Source organism: Vitis vinifera, chromosome 17, assembly GCF_030704535.1.
Source record: "Vitis vinifera cultivar Pinot Noir 40024 chromosome 17, ASM3070453v1".
Classification (NCBI taxonomy): Eukaryota; Viridiplantae; Streptophyta; class Magnoliopsida; order Vitales; family Vitaceae; genus Vitis; species Vitis vinifera.
In genome coordinates this window covers 2,224,922-2,247,515 of record NC_081821.1, presented here as the reverse complement: position 1 = coordinate 2,247,515, position 22,594 = coordinate 2,224,922, and the positions used below count along the sequence as shown (strand labels likewise).

The 22,594-nt window shown below is 31.4% G+C and overlaps 2 protein-coding genes and 1 pseudogene across 4 annotated transcripts in view; 1 reads left to right on the top strand and 2 right to left on the bottom strand.

Annotated features, from left to right (window-relative positions):
- Nucleotides 1-7,991: 7,991 nt before the first annotated feature.
- Nucleotides 7,992-16,463, bottom strand: LOC100245848 (uncharacterized). Its single transcript, XM_010665391.3, has 6 exons — nucleotides 16,333-16,463; nucleotides 15,908-16,055; nucleotides 12,145-12,302; nucleotides 11,355-11,441; nucleotides 9,018-9,176; nucleotides 7,992-8,252 (listed from the first exon to the last, which is right to left on the bottom strand). Exons 2-6 carry the CDS (start codon nucleotides 16,035-16,037, stop codon nucleotides 8,154-8,156), a joined length of 633 nt encoding a protein of 210 aa, XP_010663693.1. The 5' UTR covers nucleotides 16,038-16,055; nucleotides 16,333-16,463; the 3' UTR covers nucleotides 7,992-8,153.
- An 886-nt stretch (nucleotides 16,464-17,349) lies between these two features.
- Nucleotides 17,350-18,511, top strand: LOC100267867 (60S ribosomal protein L19-like pseudogene; annotated as a pseudogene). The gene is made up of 2 exons (NR_166057.1): nucleotides 17,350-17,559; nucleotides 18,081-18,511. The product of NR_166057.1 is annotated as a 60S ribosomal protein L19-like pseudogene (transcript).
- A 688-nt stretch (nucleotides 18,512-19,199) lies between these two features.
- The window catches only part of LOC100262718 (uncharacterized), a 37,047-nt gene continuing 33,652 nt past the window's right edge, over nucleotides 19,200-22,594 (bottom strand). For both annotated transcript variants that reach the window (XM_010665393.3, XM_010665392.3), the window contains exons 38-42: nucleotides 21,617-21,682; nucleotides 20,973-21,161; nucleotides 20,769-20,879; nucleotides 19,748-19,828; nucleotides 19,200-19,666 (exon numbers count right to left, since the gene is read on the bottom strand). In XM_010665393.3, the coding sequence (XP_010663695.1) occupies nucleotides 19,487-19,666; nucleotides 19,748-19,828; nucleotides 20,769-20,879; nucleotides 20,973-21,161; nucleotides 21,617-21,682 (627 nt within the window). In that variant the 3' untranslated portion in view covers nucleotides 19,200-19,486. The remainder of the gene's footprint in view (nucleotides 19,667-19,747; nucleotides 19,829-20,768; nucleotides 20,880-20,972; nucleotides 21,162-21,616; nucleotides 21,683-22,594) is intronic.

Genomic DNA, 22,594 nt, shown 5'->3' with positions numbered 1-22,594 from the left:
AGTTTTAAAAATATATTAATATTAATACAAAGAAGTTCTTGAATAAGCTTGAAGTATTGTGATAATATAGAAACAAAATTTTCTACCCATAAGTAAGACGAGGCTTAAGTTTGAAAAAAATGGGATAAACCTTAAGTTTGAATAGGTGGTGGTGAGTATCGTAAATGGGTGTTGCTCAAGTTTATAGATTGAATTCTTAACATTATGTTTTGTTCAAATAAAGTATTAAGAAAAAAAATTATTAAGGAAACTATTTTCTCATATTTTTATTTTTCATGAAAAATACAAAAAAAATATAATTAAAATTAATTACAAACTTATACATTTTCAAATTATTTAATTGTTATATTAAAATCGAAAAATAAATGAAAAGAGTTTGAAATATGTAAAAATCTTACTTGCATTAAACTCTTTTTTAAGCATTATTACAAGGACTTAAAATTTCCATAAGCAAAGAATAATGCCAAAGGAAAAGTAAATTTTGAGTCACTCTACTTCTAAAACAAGATTTGGTAGTCAAATGAAAGGAGAAAAAAAAAATTCTACTAAGTTGAATTACAAGATAACTTAGCCAATAAGAAATGAGAAGATTGGTTTTTTGGTGAACTACTACTCCATTTGTCTTTTTACAAAAAAGATGAATGTATCCATCTCCCATGAACTTTCCTTGATGGTGATATTTCTCGATTTTCGAAAATATTTGCATATTTTTTTATTTCTTTTATTATTTTTTATGTGCATTTATTTGAAACTATTTGAATCATTCTATATAATAAATAAATAAATCATTTTAATTGTTCTTAAAGGTCAACAATGTTTGTCACTTTTAATTGTTCAAAATTTTCATCAATTTGTCCCACAATTTGTCTATAATTTTATTTTAAGAAAGATTATTAAATAAGGTGGTCGGTCCATGTGCCCTACATCAATTTAAATTCAAATGAGTACTTCATTTGATTTTTAAAAATGGTTCGTAATATAAATATGTTATAAAGTATATTATGATCATACAAATTTGTCAGCATCATAAAAAAAAAAGTTCGAAATTTTCTAAATTAATTTTGATAAATTGTATTGTAATGTTAGTATATTTATATTATAAATATAATATATTTTTGTCCTACATGTATTTTATAACAAAAACAATAATGATAGAGATATTTTTTAATACATTCTTAACATCTAACACATTATATGGATGTTTTAACATGAACTTCGTGCATTAAAAGAAAGAAAAAAGATATAAAAATTAAGGAAAAAAACACCATGAAAAAAAAACTTTGAAGTTTATATAATATTTTTAAAATTATTTTATTACAAAAAACTAAAGTCGATTAAGCATTTTGCATACTTCTATAATTCTTTTAGACAACCCAAATGAAAAATTACACATTCCATATTCCTTAAACTCAAAACAAAAACATAATTTATCATTACAAAATTAGAAAAAATTATGAAAAAATCATTGTTCTTACTACATGATCATGGAACTTTGTTTTTTTTTTTTTTCTTTTTAATAAAAAAATTATACTAAAAATAGAAATGTGTAAAAAAAAAACACATTAGATGTGGTTTTGAAAATGTTTTTTTTAGAAATCTTTTGGTTTTGAATAATAAATTATGTCATAGTCATTCTTAATCCAAGTAATTAATAACAATTAAACAAACATATTTGCATGCTTTAAATACCTTGCAAAAATTTAACCTGCTTTTAATTTAAGGAAATTTTTGGAATTTTAGTTTTTTATTTAGCTAAATGTCATTTGATAATTTAAGGTCATTATCATCACCAACTCATCTTATCTGATATTTTTTATTTTATTTTATAAATTAAGACTAATACACCAATAAAAGAGGTTTCTCATTTGAAATGGACATAAATATTAAAATTTAATTCTACCATAATGATTTAAGGTAATTACATTTTTATTTTATAGTAGAAGAGTAATTACTATTCTATGTAAGGGAAAAAATGATGTAATGCGAAGAAGAAATAAAATGACTCTTTCTTAATAATACAAATGAATGATTTTTTATAGTAATAAATTCTTGATTCTCAACACGTGTTATTCTTGTGGGTTAACAATATCAACTTCTTCATCCATGCATCTTACAAATTTTACCTATGTCTTTTGTTTTGCTTAGTTATAATAATGTGTCCATAAAAGAGATTTAACATTTGAAAATGTGACCTAAAAGAATAATCACAATGAAAAATATTATTTTAATCATTATGCATAAAAAAATAAAAGATGATGTGATGTAAAGATGAAAGAATTTGTCTTTTTCTTAATAATTAAGATGAATGATTTCACATATTAATTTTAGATTTTTAACTTTGCAATAAGTTAATATTCTATTAGATACGTAAATAAGAAGCCTTTGAATTATTTCTTTTAACAATGACCGACTGATGAGTGTGTCATATAATTCTTAAAATACAAAAAAAAAATGAGATGAGATATAAAAAAAAACAAAGAATTTAAATGTGCACTTTAACCCTGTGTTGCTCTTAATTATAGGTCAATGATACGCTTTTTAATGTTCAATTTTTTCGGCCGTGATGGTTTTTATTTTATACATTAAGAATAACAAATCAATAAAAGAGGTTTCATGTTTGAAAACTGGGACACAACATAAATAACAAAATTTAATTATACAATAGCTCATGGTCGCACATAATTATTATTATTATTGTTTTATAGTATAAGAATGATCATAATGGAAAATGTTAACTACTCTCTATTAAGAAAAAAAAAAGTTGAATATTTCTTAATAATACAAATGAATAATTTTGTATAATAGTAGATTCCTTATTCTCATGCATGAATTAATGATATCAACTTTCTTCATCCATGCACCTTACAAATTTTACCTAAGTCTTTTATTTTTATTTATTTTTATGTTTAAAATAATATGCTAATGACAAAGGTTTAACATTTGAAAATATGAAATGTGCGTTTTATAGTCTAAGAATAATCATAATGGATAATATTACTTTAACCATTTTGCATAAAAAAAATGACGACCTGATATAGAGAATAAATAAATTTGTTTTTTTCTTAATAATACTATGAATGATTTTCCATACTAATTCCAAATTTTGAACTTGCAATATGTTACAATATTTTAGTGGATGTGTATGTGAGAAACCTTTGAACTATTTGTTTGAACTATTTCTTTGAACAATGACCAAAGGTATGAGAGTGTTGTATAATTCTTAAAATATAAAAATGGAGACGGAATATAAATAAATAAATAAATAATAATAAAAAATCGAACAATTTAAATATGCAATTCGGCCACGTGTTACTTTTAATTATAGGTCAATAATGTCTATCGCTTTTTAATGTTCAATTTTTTTGTCCATGATGACTTTTTATTTTATACATTAAGAATAACAAATCAATAAAAGAGGTTTCATGTTTGAAAAACATGACACAACATGCATAAATAATAAAATTTAATTATACAAATCAATAATGGAAAATGTTAATTACTCTCCATAAGAAAAAAAAAACAAGTTGAATCTTTCTTAATAGTACAAATGAATAATTTTGTATAATGATGAATCTACTTTCTTCAATTCATCCATGTACCTTACAAATTTTACCTAAATCTTTTTTTTTTTTTTTATGCTTAAAATAACATGTTAATAGCAAAGGTTTAACATTTGAAAAAAATGAGATATGCATTTTGTATTCTAAGAATTATCATAATGGATAATATTACTTTAATCATTTTGTATAAAAAAAAAATGACAACATGATATAAAGAAGAAAGAAATTTGTTTTTTTCTTAATAATAATGATGAATAATTTTCCATCCTTATTGGATGCATATGTGAGAAACCTTTGAAATACTTCTTTTAAGATGAGATAGAAAAATAAAATTTTAAAGTTTAAACATCCAATTTGACCATGCGTTCCTCTTATAGATTAATGATGTATGTTTATCGCTTCTTAGAGTTCAATTTTTTCATTCATGTGCCTTATAACCCCTGTCTATGACTTTTATCTTATACATTAAGATTAATGTATCAACAAAAGAGTTTTCACATGTAAGAGGTTTCACATTTGAAAACATGTCATAATATAAATAATAAAATTTATATTTATCATAGCTCATAGTTGCAAATAATAATAATTATTTTATTAGGATAATTTCATTCACATATCTTGGGTTTAGATTAAATACATACAACCTCTATAAATTTAAAATTTCATCAAATATCTCCCCTATTTTTTTTCATTTTTTATTTCGACTCGTCTCATCCTCTCACTCAAATTAAGGGAAGTATTTAATAAAATTTCAAATCATTGAGAACTAAATGTAGTTAGCCAAAATATAAAAAAAGATGAATGAATTAACTCTTTTTTATTTTATAGTATAAGAAAAATCATAATGGAAAATGTTAACTAATCTACATAAGAAAAGAAAGACGTGATATGAAGAATAAAAACATTTACTCTTAATGATTTTTTGAATGCTTAGTGTGGTTGCAACTTGTATGTAGAAGTTGAGACATAGTAAGCTTTTTTTTATATGAGTACAAGGATTAAAATTTCTTTATTAAAAAGAAATACCAAATGAAATATAGATATTTAAGTTACGACGACTCATAAAACAAGAATTTGCAAATGAAATGAACAAAAAATTTAGTTTCATTAAATTAAATGAAAGTATACACTAATAAGCTAGAGAAAGATCAATTTTTTTACAAGTTACACGACTTTATTTTGTCTCTTTGTAAAAAAGAAAAACCAAATTTATCCATTGTTTATAAACTTCGACTAAATGAAGAAAATGTTTAACTTCTCAAAGTACTTTTATGTTCATGTCCTTGTTTATAAGTAATTGAAACTTAAGTCATTGTTACTCTCAAGGTCAATAATGCACAATGCCTTTTAATATTCAAATTCTTCATAAATTCTACTATGTATTTTATTTATTTTTATATGAAGAGTGATTATACAAGTAAAAGAGGCTTCACATATAAAAGCATGATATAGCGAAAACAATGGATTTATTTATACATTTGATCATAGCTACAAATTATTATTATTTTCATTTGTAGCATAAAAATAATCATAATGAAAATTATGTCAGTCGCTTGGTATGTGAAAAGAAAGATGGAAGACAAATATGAAAGAAACTCATCTGTTTTTTAATCAAACGTAAAGATGATTTTATATAACAACAAATTCCAGGTTCATGAACCTGCAACAAATTGGAGTATTTTATTAGATGTGTGTTTGAGAAGCCTTTGAAGCATCTTTCATTGATGATGACTAGAGATATGAAGAAAAAAATTATATCATATGTTTTTTAAAATATAAAATACAATATTAAATAAAAAATAAAATATTTAAAGAACTTTTTTTAAAAATTAAGGCGAGGAAATTTTGAAGAGATTTGAATTATTTAAGAGACCTTTAGTAAGATATGAGAGTGTTGTAGCAAAGTTTCCCCCAAAAAGCTAGGTTTGGCACCAATTTATAAAAACCAATGAGTGTGTAAGTGCTAAAGGAAGTAATACTTACATCTATTGATACCTTTTGAGTCAAATGTTTACATTTGTCTTAAATGATATGAATCAACTAATGTGAAGTTAAGCTAAACAATCCTATGTTAACATCTAGGAGGGAAGGGGGAATTGATTTTTCATAGTGATTTAATAATTATCTACTTCTACTCTTCCTTGCTTCAAACTGAGCTTTAGGTTTATTTTCATCATTCCAAAGCTTCCTTTAATCTAAAGCTTTTAAGCATTTTGCATTTGGATTCAAGGTTTTGGTATACATTTACAAATCTGCAAGTGACGTCTCACATTTGAAAATCTCTCTTCGCAAAGTACAAGAAAATATTATCACAAATTTGGTCTTGTTTGTAATTGGAGCTCAAAGATAAGGATAAATTAGCGTTAAAGGCGCACACTAAATGAATAGTGCACTTAAAAAAAATTATTTCAAAGCTTTTTAATATCATACTATAGTAATTTCAAGAAGTTAGTAAGCCCATAAATAAAGTTAGAAAGCTTTAAATAGGAGTGTGATAATGAAACTAGTCGTTAGGCATAGTTTTAACTAAATAAGTCAACTAAGTGATAAACTAGAAGTTAGATGTTTGGATATTTTGTAGGTAATCGTTATAGTTAGAAACCTTGACTAGTTGATGCCAAACCTCAACCACCCTTTGTCCATTAGGTATTGGTTGAAAAATGCATAAGTTTGCTTGATTGATTGTTTAGCCCCACTTTTTCCAATTTTTGATTTTTTGCAAGTTGTAGGTCCAAGAAAAATTGGGTACTAGCTATGACATGCTCCTTATACATTTTGAAAATCTTTTTAACCAAGAATTGCGTTGAAAAGACATCAGTTTTCAATTTAAAAATATTTCATCTAATTTTTTTAAAGGATATAAGATAATTTAAGATTTCAATTGTATAAGTTTTCAATTTATACTTTTTTTATATAGTCCTAACTTAGTGCACCTCAACTTTGCAATTTTAAGTTCTTAAAGAAAAACCTTTAAGCTTGATGAGTTGTCCATGGTGCATGATCTAGTATCCTTTACTCAAATTGTTCTTGTTAATGGCTTGTCAATTTTAAACCTAATATAAACATGTTAACACATGATTGAATGACAATATTTTTGTTTTGTAATCATCAAAATCTACTACGAGAAAACTTGGCATAGATAATCAACCATGCTTATTCGGCTTCTTAGCATAGTTGTGTACATTGCAATATCATTCTTTTCCATGTATTGGTGCAAGGGCTTAAAATTTCCTTACCCATACTGCAATGCTAAGAAAATGTATATTCCATTAAATTAAATAAAATGAAGAAGCTAAATGAAATGAAAATACTAGTTTTTGGTGAAGCATTACTTAATTTTATCACTCCATAAATAAGTCAAATTTAAAGAGATTGACTCTAAGTAATTATAACCCATCATCCATGAACCTTAACTAATGGAGATAACACTCTACTTCTCTAAATATTTCCATAGTTTTCTCCATTTTTTTTTTTTACAACCAATTGAAATTTAGATTAATGCAACCAAATATCAGCTTCAACCCTATGCTCCTTTCAGACCCTTAAGGGATTCTCATTATCACTTCCAACTTTTTAAGATTGAATGACCCTCAAAATCATTCTTTTCCTTTGATTTTCATTTGCCACAACCTCTCTATGCCTACATCATTGAAAAAGAAAGTTTCCATGGCATGTTTTCCTTCGAGGAGAAGGAGCACATAAACTTAGCATCAACCTCTAGTATTTGTTTCATGTATTTATCCTTCAACTCTGTATTCATTTTTACCATCACACCTGATATTTTTAACTAGGTGAGAAAATTCAGACTTTTTTGAAAATTATTCTTAAAATAAGGTTATTTATTTATTCATTTATTGAGAATAGTTTTACTTCAAAAACACATTCATATATATATATTTAGAATTTTTTGGAGTGATTTTTAGAACTAATTTAAGTTGTTTTTCTTGGTCAAACTCTTGTTAATCCTTTAGCTTTTGGTAAGGATAAAATTAATATTTATTTATTTATAATTTTTTTATTTTTAATATAATTAATTTTTTTTCCTAAAATTAAACATGACACGACAAGATGACTATGAAAAACTTCCATACATGCCTCATCCTGTTTAAATTTTTTATTGGAATGAGAATAAGTTTATATAGATGGAATGATGACTATTTGTCCTGAACTCATTTCGTTGTCATCCCAACTCATAAGCATGAAGGACAAAGTTTTTAGTGAACTACACGATCAACCAACAAGTCTACTATTGGGTTTTGATGTTCATGTTTAGGGGTGGCTCTGCTTAAATTTCAATAGGCAATACACCCTATGAACTTTCCATTTCTCTTTTCAACTGGAATGATATAATCCCGGAAACCCACCCCACATATTTGGTGGTCCTAATTAACAGTTTTGGTTTCTGATTGTTCAGATAATCACATACAGAAATGATAAAAGAAATGGATTCAACAATATGTGCCTCCTGTGCAGTTGGTACAAATGAGGCAAACTCTACAATGTCTTTGTGTAACTAACTATTCTATACAAGGAAATTTAGGCTTCATTTACTGTGAAAACTTTAATGGATGAAAATGATAAGGTAAATGAGAATCAGTTAACCTGTTCACCACTCACTAAGCGTCTCTTCTCTTCTTCAACTTGCTCAAGCAATACTTCTAGCTCTGCTTCTGTTAAGCCCTCCAACCGCTTCTGAAAAATTGAAGAAAAAAATTTACTGAACTTTAGGCCTTGGTGATAATGAAAACGATATCCTGAAAATGGTTCTAAAATACTAACGCTACTATTGCTTCTAAGAACAGCAAACAGATGATTGGATAACTTGTTCTAAATCAATGAAGAAGGAAAGTGGCTTCCTTGGAAGAAAAATGGTTGGGGGTGGGGTGGGAGGAAGGAATTTTATTTAAAAAAAAAAAAAAAACTGAAAAAAAAATAAAGGGACAAGACAGCTTTATGGGAGATACTGCTCATCTATATGTCATTCATCTCACACGACTGTAATTCTGTATAACAATCTCTTACTTATCAAAAAAAAGAAAAAAAGAAAAATTCTGTATATAATTCAGAACACAACATAACAGAATCATCTCAATGCATATACATCATCTAGCAACACCAAAAATTGTATTTTATCATCTCATTCTCCATTTTGAAACTAATGGAACCTCAATAGCAAACGGGTGGACAAGGGTATTTGAAAATTTCTCAAAAAAGATGATAATAGCAGCATGTCACTCCATCTGCTAAAACCAATGTACTGCTGCGTCTTTTTAACCAAAAGACCAGATGAATAAAAAATATGATGAATTTGAAACCAAAGGCACAAATGAAAAGAGAAACTTCCTTTTTCTCCAGTTGAGTAATTAATATGGAATGAAATTTTGGTAACAGAGAAGACCCCAGATTTTCTATGTTATTTTAGCTAAAATCAGAAAGATAAATCTAAGAAGACCATACCTGCATGACTTTATTTTCATAGTCACGTAATTGCTGTGCATATGTCATTTCCTTGTTTGAGACTCTAAAGATGTACGTAGAAATCCATCCAATTGTGAGGCCCAAAACCAGCACTAACTGAACAACATTTCCAGCTTGTAGAGGATCAACACCCACAAACTACACAACACATCGTGGTAAGAACTATAACACAATGGAATATGCAGTAGACTATCTCAATGTGGGGTATCTATCCTGCGATGGCATAAAATTCATGTGCAGTGTAAACTCATGGTATACACTTAAAAGGAAAAGCAAAGAGACCAAAAGGGAACTCAAAAGCTAAGCCCATTTAAGTAAAACAAAAATTGATCAGAAACAAGATCATCTGAGAACTGGCAAATGAAAAGCTTCTTGGCAACAAAGCATGAATGGAGTAGATTTGACTTGTGATCAATCCAAGTTCTATGTTTTTTGTATTTGAACCCTTTGTTATAATCCAATCTTTTCTTTAAGATTTGATTTAGATGTGGGCTGTTAGGACCCTGCGGATGGATCCAAATGAAAATTGGTTTGAAAGTGTATTAATATTGAAGTGAACTAAAGAAGTTGTGGTCGCTGATTATTGCAATTTGGTAGGTGGTGGTGGTGGTAGTGGTAGTGGTCATCGGAACCTGAGGTCCATCAGAAGTTGCATGACCAGGAACTGGAGTTGGTGGAATTGGTTTTATCCTGTATTCAGGATGTGGAAATGTATATGGATGGGTATGATAAAAATAGTTTGGGATTTATTCAACAACAATGGCTTCTTCACGAAATCCTACTGTAGAGCTCTAGATCCAGATTTCAATATTTCTTTTCCAATTTTGCATAAGGGGGTGTAAAATTTAAATCTGTCACTTCCTCAAAGGTTGGTTTCTTTGCAAGGAAGTTGTTTGGGAGAAAATTCTCATTGTAAACCAGCTTATGGAAAGGACTATGGTTCTAGGTAAATTGGTGTGGCATTATGCAAATGGAATGGGGAATCAACCAATCACTTGATCATCCATTGTGGGATAGTTCCAAAGCCTTTGATGGATGTTTTTTTCCTATGGTGTTTACTAGGTGTTTGCTCTATCAGTTAATGACACTTTGGGTAGTAGGCATGAAAGGTTTGTTTGAGCTGGTAAGAGGGAAATATCAAATTCAGCCCATTTGTCTTATTCTGGTGTTGGTCGAAAAGAAGTGCAGAAAAGAAAATAGGGTGTCCCTTATTATTCTCACCATATTAAAGAGGTGTCACTCTATAGGAGGCTCACACTGCATAGGAAGAGGGAAACTGAAATTTTTTTATCATCCAAAGCAGTTGAAGCTGTAGTTGAAGAATGTTCTTGCTAACTCTTTCTGTGGTTGCAAAGATTTTTATGGAGTCAATTATTAGATTTCATTGATTTGCTGGTTGCACCTAAGGCTTTTAGGTTTCCATTTTTTTCCTCTCTTCTTTTCCTTTTGCTTGCTTTAGTGCTCCTTAAATCATGTACCAGAGTTATGCCCCTTTTGTTAACCAAATGTTGAGATATAATAATTTGCCCATAAAAAAGTTATATTATCATTTCTTAAATCACATATCATTTTTCGTTTTTTTTTTTTTTTTTTAATTATAGTCCAAATCAGTTTAAATGGGGGAAACTGTATTTCATACCAGCATGATCTAGTTTAAATTAATTCCAGCTTCTGTGTGGGTCCTATGCTGGGGCAAATAGAGCAGAACGGATCCAGGCATTAAGATTGAACTAGAGGTTTGGATCTGTAATTGGATCCAAACGTTAAATCAGCCATCATGAGTCCAATTCATATGGTCATTTTATGTTTCACTATTCACTAGCCACAGAAACTAAACCCCCCACCCCCCAACTTCACCACTAGAAACTTATTACTGTTTAAAAGTTTTCCTATTCATCTCCATGAGGTGCTCCTTTCCACACCGCTCACATTCTTTCCTGCCTCCAACCCAGTCATTAGTAGTCAATTCAAGCACTAAACCACAAAAAACCAGATGATCCCCAAACAAAGAGATATTAGAGCCAAAATAACTGAAGTCACTTGATAAGTAAAGAAACTATGCCACTTCCTGCCATGTAAGGATGGTATATATCACATGCAAGCATTATTACAACATAGGCAATACTATAATACTCTTCCATATATCAGGCAAAACAATTTGTCCAATACATTTTTTAAGTGTATTGGCTATTTTGTTCCATGAATCCTTAAAAACAAACATTAAGAAGGAGAAGAAAGCAAACATTAAGAAGGAGAAGAAAATATCGAGGGAAACAAAATTTGCGATAACTAATTTAAAAAACAAAGCCAGGGTACCTCCAGTCCACTTTTCAATCCAATGCCAAGAACAGTGACTCCAACTCCTATCAGTAGAACATCTTTCCTATTGTATCCAAAAGGTACCTGCCACACAAACAAGTTACAGATCAGACCACTTAAATCCAAGGCCAGAAGATTATATTTCTAAAAGTGGTAACAGTAGCCCTCACTTAAGAAACTCTAATATTTGTGTTGCTTATTTGACAATTGACACTATAATACAACTAGTATGCATTTGTCATTTTTGTCCTTTTCCTCTCAGGTTTGCAGATATTGTGATCTATTAACTACTGCTTTAAATGATGCCCAAATATTATTTCAGGAACAAGAAGAAACTTGGCAGTATTGGCATGTGGAGTAACAGGAGCTGCAGAGGATCCAAGGAATACTAATTGGCAGCCAGTGTATCATCCAAATTTCTAGCTGAGGAAAACCATGCAACATAAAAAAAAAAATTCACTGAGAAACAAAGAGGTATGTAACCACGGTAAGAAAAAGCTGACAAACAAAACAGTTAAAAAAGAAACTTACATGTAAATGGTATTTGCCATTTTATTGTTAAATTTTAATTTTCTTAAATAAATAAAGCAGCATCTTCAACATTGGATTTACAGTATCAAATCCTGACAGAAACAAAATTAATGGAGTTTCATGAACTATGGCAGCAAGCAAGATATTATAGATTAAAAGACTAACATTCTTGTTAGAAAAGCAAGAAAATCTGATTCTTAATACATGTTAGATAACCTTTGATCCAGTTGGAAACCTTTAGATTCTAAATACATGCCTTGTCCTGGTTGGTGGAGTCATCTTTACTGCCATCAGAGTTTGATGAACCGCTGCTTCTGGGAGTAAACACCAATTTCTTTGGTATCATGCTGTTGGATCCTTTTCTTGGAAAAGTGGAAGTTTCCTTTGTATATGCACTTTGAGAAATAATGCTTCCTAAAGAAGGTGAAAGAAAAATGTGACATAACTAAAAAAAGGGACGTGTCCTATAATAAAAAAAAATCTAGTTATAGCACAAACTCTTATAATTGACATTGAGAAGGTTTTTCATACAACATTCCCATTCCCTTATTGGAACATGAGTAATTACTAGAAAAGAGTATGGACATTTATACAAATTAGTGGATCCGACTGCAAATTAGTGAGAAGCTTCATGTTCTTATTTTTTTATTCAATTTCAATACATTATACTCCGCATATCTACATAATATTTCATATTCCATCTTATTTAGAAATTTGGACAGTAACTTGTCTGCATGTTAAAAAAAATTATCATTTTTTTAATATTTCTTTAAAATGTTCACTGTGGTTGTTGTTAGGTTATCAGTCTTTAAAGGATCTTAAGGTTCTGAGATGAACCGAAGTCCGGCCAGAATATAAATGTGTTAGACATAGCGTCTTCCTAATATTACAAGGCCATTTTGATCATTCTCTTTGTCACCCTCTTTTAATTACTCTCTTCATCTGTGTGTGGTCTGTTTACCATCCTGCTGCCACCAATCCCCATAATATAGATGTAACCCACTAAGAATCTGCTTGGTAGTGATTTTAGGAAGTGTTTCCAACCTTTCTAGCACTTGAAAAAATTTATCAAAAGAGTAGCTTTTAAGTGCTAGAAAGACTAAAAACGTATCCCAAAATTACTGCCAAATAAGATCTAAATCCTAGTTCTCACAACAGAACCCCATATAGAAGGAGAGAAAGACAAATAAGTAGAAAGTGATAACTCTACCAAAATGACAGATCCAAGCAATACGTATGAAATTACATCATTTGATAGCTTTTACCTTCAAAATAATCCAATACCCGATATTTTCAACTTTAAAGGATAAACCATTTTTTTTCAAAAGCAATTCTAATGATCAGAAAAGATATGCACAAGCTATAATGTAAGAGGGAAAGTTAGAGTACAGACAAAGGCTATAGAAGCCAAAATCCCCAACATAAAATGAGATCTTGTTAAAAAGTCTGTCAGTATCTCAATCCATCTGAGAACACTAGCCATAGAAGCAAAACTATAGACAACAATAGTCAAGGTTTAAGTGTTGTCCTACTTTAGTTTTCTGTGCCTGATTAATTGAAAACCATGTTTACAGATTTGTTTAAGAACTAATTTTTCAATAGGAATTGTATCAATCAAATAAATTTTTATGGAACATACACTAATATTTTAGAGCCCACTCCAGCAAAAACCACCACTTTTACTGTTATTATAATAAAACATGCGTACATACATAATTGACTAGTGAAAATTGTTCTGACAAATTTCATTTCCAGAAAAAAAATATAAAAAAAATCAGCAACATGGGTCCAAACCCACTCGGCAAAATCACTTCTCCAAAATACAAAACATTTCATTAGACCAAAAATTCAGCATTTTTTTCATAACACTAGAATACATGCCCCATATGATATGTGTGAAAAAAAATAAAAGTGAAATGAACGGAATATTAATGCAAAATCATTGATGGTAATTAAAGAAAGAAAAATAAAAATACGTTGAGAGTTGTGAGTTGGTAACTATTTCTTAATATCTTAATAACCTTTTGCTACAAGTAAGTAATAGCACAAAGATAAAACCCAAACGCCAAAAAGTAAACTAATAGCTTAGTACTTGTTTGGATACACTTCCTGTTTTTTATTTTTAAAAACATAAAATAGTAATAACTTGTACATAAAATATAGGAACTCTTATATAAAATGTATGGACTTACTTTATGTTCTTAAAAATCACTTTTAAAAATTTTAAAATTTGAGGTAGTAAATTTTTTTTGATACCTCAATTATTTCAAATCATTTTTAAAAACCATTATCTTTTTAAAAGTTAGTCTTAAATAGTTATTGCATTTTGTAAAGAAGTTACTATTATTTTTCGTTTTCAAAAATAGAAAACAAAAAGAATATCCAAACAACGCCTTAGTTAAAACTTTGAATTTTAAATATCTAATTAAATGGCTAAGCTAGTAACATGGATTTTTGCTATGCCACCAAAATACACCTAAGCTTTACATAATACTCGTGTTTATACCAAAGAAAACTAATTTCACCAAAATGAATGGTAAGGAGAGGGGCGATAAGTTAGCTATTAACTTTAAGTGCCCATTTCTCACAGTTGTAACTTTCAATATAGTGATTTCTTTGAAAAAAATATTGATATCCATAAAAGAAGAGAGATATAAATAAATTTTTAAACCTCCTCTTGAAAGCACTTCTCCTAAATATCCCACCCTTTACTTCTATGGGAAATTAGGCCTGTTTTCTTCTAAGGCTTCATTTGGATCAGGGAGAATACTAAGAAAGGAAAAATACCATGGAAAGAATTCAAGCTTTTTATTTGGTGTACCATGGAAAGTATGAATTATACATTTTCAAATTCTTCATTTTTGAACTGAAAAGAATCAAAGAGAAATAAATTTGGACAAGCATGTGATGTCCCACGTCGGATAGGGGAGAATGTTTCTGGTGCTATATATGTAGAGGTTCCTCTTAACCAAGTAGACGCGTTTTAAAGCCGTGAGGGCCTCCTTGGGCCCAAAGCGGACAATATCTACATGGTTGGGTGCGGGTCGTTACAAATGGTATCAGAGTCGATCCCCGACCCCGGTGTGGGGGTTTGTTTGACTCCGTAAGGGATGTTTGTATGTTTGACCCTGCAATCCCATGGGACACAACGAGGACGTTGTGTCTGCATGGGGGGGTGTTTGTGATGTCCCACATCGGATAGGGGAGAATGTTCCTGGTGCTATATATGTAGAGGCTCCTCTTAACCAAGTAGACGCGTTTTAAAACCGTGAGGGCCCCCTTAGGCCCAAAGCGGACAATATCTACATGGTTGGGTACATCGGATAGGGAAGAATGTTCCTGGTGCTATATATGTAGAGACTCCTCTTAACCAAGTAGACGCGTTTTAAAACCGTGAGAGCCCCCTTGGGCCCAAAGCGGACAATATCTATATGGTTGGGTGCGGGTCGTTACAAATGGTATCAGAGCTGATCCCCGACCCCGGTGTGGGGGTTTGTTTGGCTTCGTAAGGGGTGTTTGTCTGTTTGGCCCTACAATCTCATGGGACACAACGAGGACGTTGTGTCTGCATGGAGGGGTGTTTGTGATGTCCCACATCGGATAGGGGAGAATGTTTCTGGTGCTATATATGTAGAGGCTCCTCTTAACCAAGTAGACGCGTTTTAAAACCATGAGGGCCTCCTTGGGCCCAAAGTGGACAATATCTACATGGTTGGGTGTGGGTCGTTACAAAGCATGTAAGAATATTGTATTGAGTTTAAACCTAAGTTTTATTTTCCTTCATTCTTTGTTTTCTTCAATTTTTATTCTATGTTTTATTTCCCTTGTCTCAACCTTCCAAGAATCAAAGGAAGCAAGTGTTTTAATCGTGTAACCATAAATTTTATAGAAGTTCTTTATGTTGTAGTATAGATATACAAGAAAAACTTTGCTGGAAAGATCCACTGAAATTCATCCCTATGTCAACTCAAATCTAAAAGATAGGCTATTGACAGAAGATGCAAGAAATCCCAACTGACCTCTCATCAATCCTCCTACAGCTCTGACCCGCTGTTGCAATAATGGAAGAGCTGAAACTCCCATAATAGAAATACTTCCCCTTTCACAAAAAATGCTGCAATTTGGACTTTTGAGCGGAAGAGAAGCCATGCCTGATGCTTCTGCTCTCTGCAGAATTCACAAAGATGAACAAACAATATTTACACAGATGACTTGGGAAACATGACATCATAACTCCCTTCTGTTAAATTAAAGACTACCCATTAACATTCATGTCAACACAGTCACGATAAATGCAAAATCTTGAAAAAATGATTAAACCCATTTGTCATTCAGTTAAAGGGATGAAAACTGAGATAGCTTGGCAACCGAACAACTTGCTTTGTTCTTGGATTTTTCTCGACTACCAAACAGAAGCTCGAAGAATGAAGAAGAGAACAACTACCTGCTAATCGTCGCTGCCCGGATGTAGCAGATAATGCTAAGAGAACGTTTTGGCTTTTGCTTCCTTCCTTTTATGTGTGTGTGAAATGAAGTGGTAACGTATCTTCAATTCCCTCGGAAATATCTTCACTTCACAGAAGAAAAAAAAAAAAAAAAGTGTTAAATATAACAAAAATTATTAAAAATTAAATATTTTCCAGCACTGCATTTTTTAAACATAAATTTTCAAAATAATTCATATAAATTTGTTAAATAAATTTCTTGAATATTTTTTAGCTCAATTGAATGTTAATTAAAAAAAAAACCTGCATGCCATACAAATTTTTACGTGTTAACGTTTACTTCTTAGAAATTACAAGACAAAATTTTTTTTTTTAAGAAAATAAAAATAAATTCAGGGTTGTAAATTATTTTTATATATTATTTTAACTTTATTTTTTATTTTAATTTTTTATATAAAGATTAAATAAGTAATCTTTTAATTAAAAATTAATATTTTATTTTCTATGATAAGATTACTAGAAAATTAATTTTATATATTTTTCTATTTCCTTAATTCTTTTATGAAGAATCAGCATCAAAATAAAAAGATGGAAAAAAAAGTTGGCCCCATTGAGAGGAAGATGAAAGAGGGGGAAAGAATGGGTGGGGCTGACGCTCATACCATGCTTGGGCTGATATATAATCCCAGTTCTGGACCCAAGCAAGTGGGCCATAATGGGCCGGATCTAGGACTCAAGACTTTTCACAGCCCATGTTTAGTCCACTGTTAAGCCCAGCAAGTTGAACTTTGGGTCTTTTTCTTTAATCCCTCAAAACTTGGAGCCCAAGCAAATTAACGAGTGGAATCCTGAAAGCCCTGGAAGTCAAAGAATGATAAAGGGATTACTTGGAAGCATCAGTTCTCAATGACTTGGTTCCCAAGTATACATCCAATGGGCAGAATTCAAACTCTCAAATTTTAATTTTATTAAAAAAATTGGACAAAGTCATTCATTGTCTTGGATGTGTGTACACATACAATATATATGAGGGTTGGGATGGTTATGAATCCCCCAACATAGAGAAGCTCTTGCCATATTCTGACGAATAGAGCCCACAAGTATATTGGTAACAATGGCATCAATGAAGCTGCAAAAGAGATTAGCTGCCTGTCTTCTCCATTGTGGTCAAGGAAAAGTGTGGCTTGACCCTAATGAGATCTCTAATATCTCCCTTGCCAATTCAAGTATGCTATTTTTTTCCCCTTTCTTTCTGTCTTATATATAACTTTATGTGTGAAAGCCAACATTAGATCAAAGAAAACGTTCATAATGTTATATATGTATAAGTTTTTCTTAATTTTATAGATGTGTTTTAAAATTATGAGAACTCCTTTGAGCCTAAAGCATGCTTAAAATGCGGGTTCAGATGTTTACAAGTGAAGCAGGCCCCTTTATGCCAACTTTGACATGGGTAAAAACCTTTAACATCTATATTTTTCAAATAATTTTTACAAATGATTCTCCATTTTCGGATAAGTCAAGTAGTTTTAATTTGTTATTATTTAAAAAATAAAAAACAAGAAATACATCCCAACACCAACCTTAATTGATTTTTGAAAAGAAAACTTTTCTAATTGTCTTAAAATTACCAATTAAAAAAAAAATCATATATTTATGTATTATTGAAATCTTATGAGGAAGAAAAAAGTTTACATTGCTCTTAAAACAATCAAAGCTTCACAAGGCATTGCGTGCATGCATGCAGGGACAGACATAAGAAAGCTGGTAAAGGATGGTTTCGTCATCAAGAAACCAAGCAAGACACACTCAAGAGGCCGTGCACGGCGCTCCCTCGAAGGGAAAGCAAAAGGGAGGCATTCAGGGGAGGGGAAGCGCAAGGGAACAAGAGAGGCCAGGCTGCCATCGAAGGTGGTGTGGATGAGGAAGCTGAGGGTGTTGCGCCGCCTGCTCCGCAAGTACCGGGAATTGGAGAAGATCGATAGGCATGTCTACCATGAGATGTACATGAAGGCGAAGGGAAATACCTTCAAGAACAAGCGTGCTCTTATGGAGACTATTCACAAGTTGAAGGCCGAAAGAGCAAGAGAGAAAGTGATTTCTCATCAGTTTGAGACCAAGAGGAAGGCTGCAATGCATCACAGAAGATGGTCGGTAAACAATAATGAATGCAAGTTGTGTGTTTGATCATTTTTTTTTTCATGGTTTCTAAATGTAGTTTTAGTTGAAATTGTCAAGTGTCATTTTGTTCAAAATTGTTGATTACCTTTCCCATTTTGTTGCATTAATTTTAGAATTAGTAATGGGTTTGGATCATTTAAGTGAAAAAAGTCCCAAATTAATTTTGATTAGGCACAATCCAAAATTATTTTTAGAATTAGGTAGTGTTTGTTTTTTGTCTGAATATAAAAAGTCAAAATATTTGGTTTTTTCTATTTAACTAAAAATAATATGTTAATATCATCCAACATAATTAAAGTGAACTTATAGAAAAAACCAAATATTTTGGTTTTTTCTATTCAGTAAAAAAATAAACACCACCTTAGTAATGGGCTTGGATCATTTAAGTGAAAAAATTAAGTCCTTTTAATCTTAGGGTGTTGATTGCCCTATAACAATCAACATTGAGTAAATTTAAGGTATCATCAATCAATGAATCCAGAACCTTGTACCACTAAAACTATCCAATGTCTATTATGAACCATATCATTTCCTTATTTTTTTTAGTTTTTATATATCTGTATAAACTGGTTCATTAACACCACAATTAAAAAGAGAAACAAATTTAAAATGCCAATAATATAAAAATTTAAAATAAACTAAACATTCAACAACATTCCAACATGCCATCATCCCAAACATAGCCTTAAAGCAAGTCATAGATGCTTTATTGCATAATCACTTCTAGAAACCAACTGTTTGCTACAAAAAGCCTCCACTAGTAGGAGAAATTACAGAGAATTTCAGCCCTGATGATTGATAAAACTTAAATAATGGATATTATTAACAAAGGAATGAAGAAAATTGAACCTTGTCAATCAGATGGCAAGGCATACCAAGGACAAAAGAGAAAATGACAGATTGTGGGATGAGTCATTTATAAATTGACTCAAATGTTTCATTTTCATTATTGGGGGAAATGCAAAAATTTTGTCATGCTTTCCCAGCTGAACCAAACAGATGCATCTTCTCTGCAACCACAGCTTTCATGGCTTCCTTTGCATTTGACATAACATGTACTAAGTCTTTCCCAGGGCTGCTCAGTGACTCCATGTAAGCCTTTCGCACCTCTGTGTTCACATTGAACTTTGTCACGCCTCGTTCTATGCATTCCTGTTCCAAGCAGTAAGCAGTTCGATGTCAATGATGGTAGCCACAGATCTGATAACCGAAGTTGGTTTATGCTTAACGTACCTTGATGAGTTTCTCTGACAACCCAGAAGCTCCATGAAGAACTAGAAGAACTCCTTTCTTTGAGCACAAATTGTGCAGTTCCTGGACGTAGAGCAAAAGGTTGGAAGCCAGAAACTCGGATGATAAGAATGCTACTGGAGCTCATGTAACATAAATTTCAAAAGAAAGACGGGTTTCTTTCCTGAAGAACAGAAATGTTGCATGCTTTCCATTACTGAATGTCAAAGAAAAATATGAGTTTCAGTCCTTTTCGGTCTATTTGTTCAATGATTTTGAGAGAACATTCTGAAGAGAGGAATTTGACTGGGAATGATTTGAACTTCTGGATTGATGGAATTCAGAGAACAGAAACCCTTTCAACAAGTGCTGTTTTTATTCAACCCTTCCGGGCAGTCTAAAAAGGGACTGGGTCTAAGGGCACACCAGAAAAAAAAATGATTAGTTTCAGATTAGGCAGTTGTGGTGTTGGCTTGATGTGTATGACTGGTTTAACAATAGTTCAAACAATAGAAATGCCTTTAAGGGACCTCTGGAAGAAGAAAATCACATATAAGGGACAAACATGGCCACAGAAACACTCTGAAAATCACGATGATTTCTAGGATATACAAGTAGAATAAGTTGAACCAAAGAATTTAACAGGTTATGCATGTTTTCGTGAAGTAGGCAGATGGGTTGAAAATTTCAAATTGATCTGGGACTCGGTGATTATTTCACTCAACTTTGAGAAGTGATGCTAAAGATTTGAGTTGGGTAACAGGTATGCAGGATGCAATATGAGACTATTTTGTCACCGAATAATTTAACACCTAAAGAAAATAGCATATACTAACAGCCTATAACATGCTTATACTTGAGGATGAAGTAAATCCGGTGTCATAGAGTAACAGAATCCTGAATAAAAATACTCTAAACCAAGTGGTGCCCATGAGTAACAAGGTGAACATTGTTGGAAAGAGATCAATTAGCAGTAATCTCAACCATAATGCAAAATGTACAATTATGACTACTTATACTTAACCTTAAGTAAATCAAGTCTGAGATTTGGGCCAGTTGCAGGGTATTTTCCATGGACATTTCCGATACAAACTGCCAAAGCATCTATACCAGTTTCATCAATGAACTCTAGAGCCTGCAATTCACACAGGGCCAACCATGATGACATCGAGATTTTTAAAAAGAGAAAAGAGTAAGTTGATTTTGATTTATTTGAAAGAGCAGTGACCTGATCAACATCAGTCAGCTTTGCTTCATAATCTTCAACGGTCAAGTCATCTTCAGTTCCTGATAATCTTCCTAATTCAGCTTCCACCATCATATCTTTTGAGTGCGCCAAGAGTGATATGTATTTTGTGTATGAGATATTGTCCTTGAAGGGAAGATGAGAACCATCTACCATAACTGAATCAAATCCCTGAAGCAATTTGATTTAAAAGTACATTTTGATTAACAAGTAGATGTTTTGTATAGCTGAGCCAAACATCAAGCCGCCAATACTAATTTATGCTGTAGAACAAACATATATGCTCCATTTGGATCTCACATTTGTACAAGGCAAAATGGAAAAATAAAAAAGAAAAAAGAAAAAAAGGGAAAGAATCTCAAATTCTCTTATTTGATTTGTCATGGAAAACATGAAGGAAAATACAATATAATGAGAATTATGTAAAAACTAGCAAATTTTTTTTTTTTTTTTTTTAAAAAAAGCATTCTCTATAAAAAAGGATGAGAAGAATCAGATTAAAAATTTATTGAACTCAAACTTATATTTCATTTTTTTTCATTTTTCTCTTTCATTTCCCTCACATTTTCTGTAATTCAAATAGAGCCATATTGTATGTCTTCAAGGAAAACAAGCAACCAACTTACCAACTCAAGAACATCCACCAGCTCTCTCTTGGAACTTCCATGATCAAAGTGAACAGTAATGGGAACCTGTCATGCAAGCATACAAAATTATATATCATACAGTTAACTTGCAGGTCATGTAGCGTTAATGCATGTTTAACATAGCACTAATGCATGGCATAATGCATCAACTCTATCTTAATAATCAAAATAATCCCAATGATTTCATTCCCAGACAAGTTTCTCTTATCAGTGCTTGAGTTAAATAAGAGTCATATAATGGTAAACACTTATTTAAAAGGCTATTTAACACTAGACAGCTTAAAAATCTAGCAGAAAGAAGACAATTCAGGTACAACTAGATAAAAACAACACATACTTGTGTGTTTATATTTTTCGACAAGAAACCAAATTGTATTATCAAATCCACTACGAAAACTTTTGGGGACCTAGCACCCCTCTTGGCAAGCCCATCAACCACTAAATCTATGTTTGGAGGTACCCCTTGCTTCTGGGTAAATGCCCCTCAGTAAGAATCTATAACCCCCATGAAATACACCTCTCTGAAGCCTCCAGTGGGCAAAATCTCTGCCTAGATAGTCAATTGAATCCCAACTAGCTAGAGAAGACCTGGTTGATATGCCACTTATTATGGTCTCTAATAGTCACTCCAATGGCTGTTCATCCCAAGTTTCCTAGCAAGACCCATCAGAATTTTGTTTGGTATAGGGGAGATTGAATGTAGGTATCTCTTTCCTTCTCCTGTTCAAGTCAATAGTCTTAATCCATCATAATAAGGCTCAAAGGACTCCCACCAAGCCTGGTAACCAATACCTGAAAAAAGGTCCATCACCTCATCATTGAAGATTCTTGCATCCCTCCTGCTAAAACCACCCAACCAGTACCTAAAACACACATAGCAAAAGCACTCCACTTCTTCTCCAACCAAAACCCTCAGAAGTAAATTATCATGATATCAGACATTCCATTTTCTTGGAA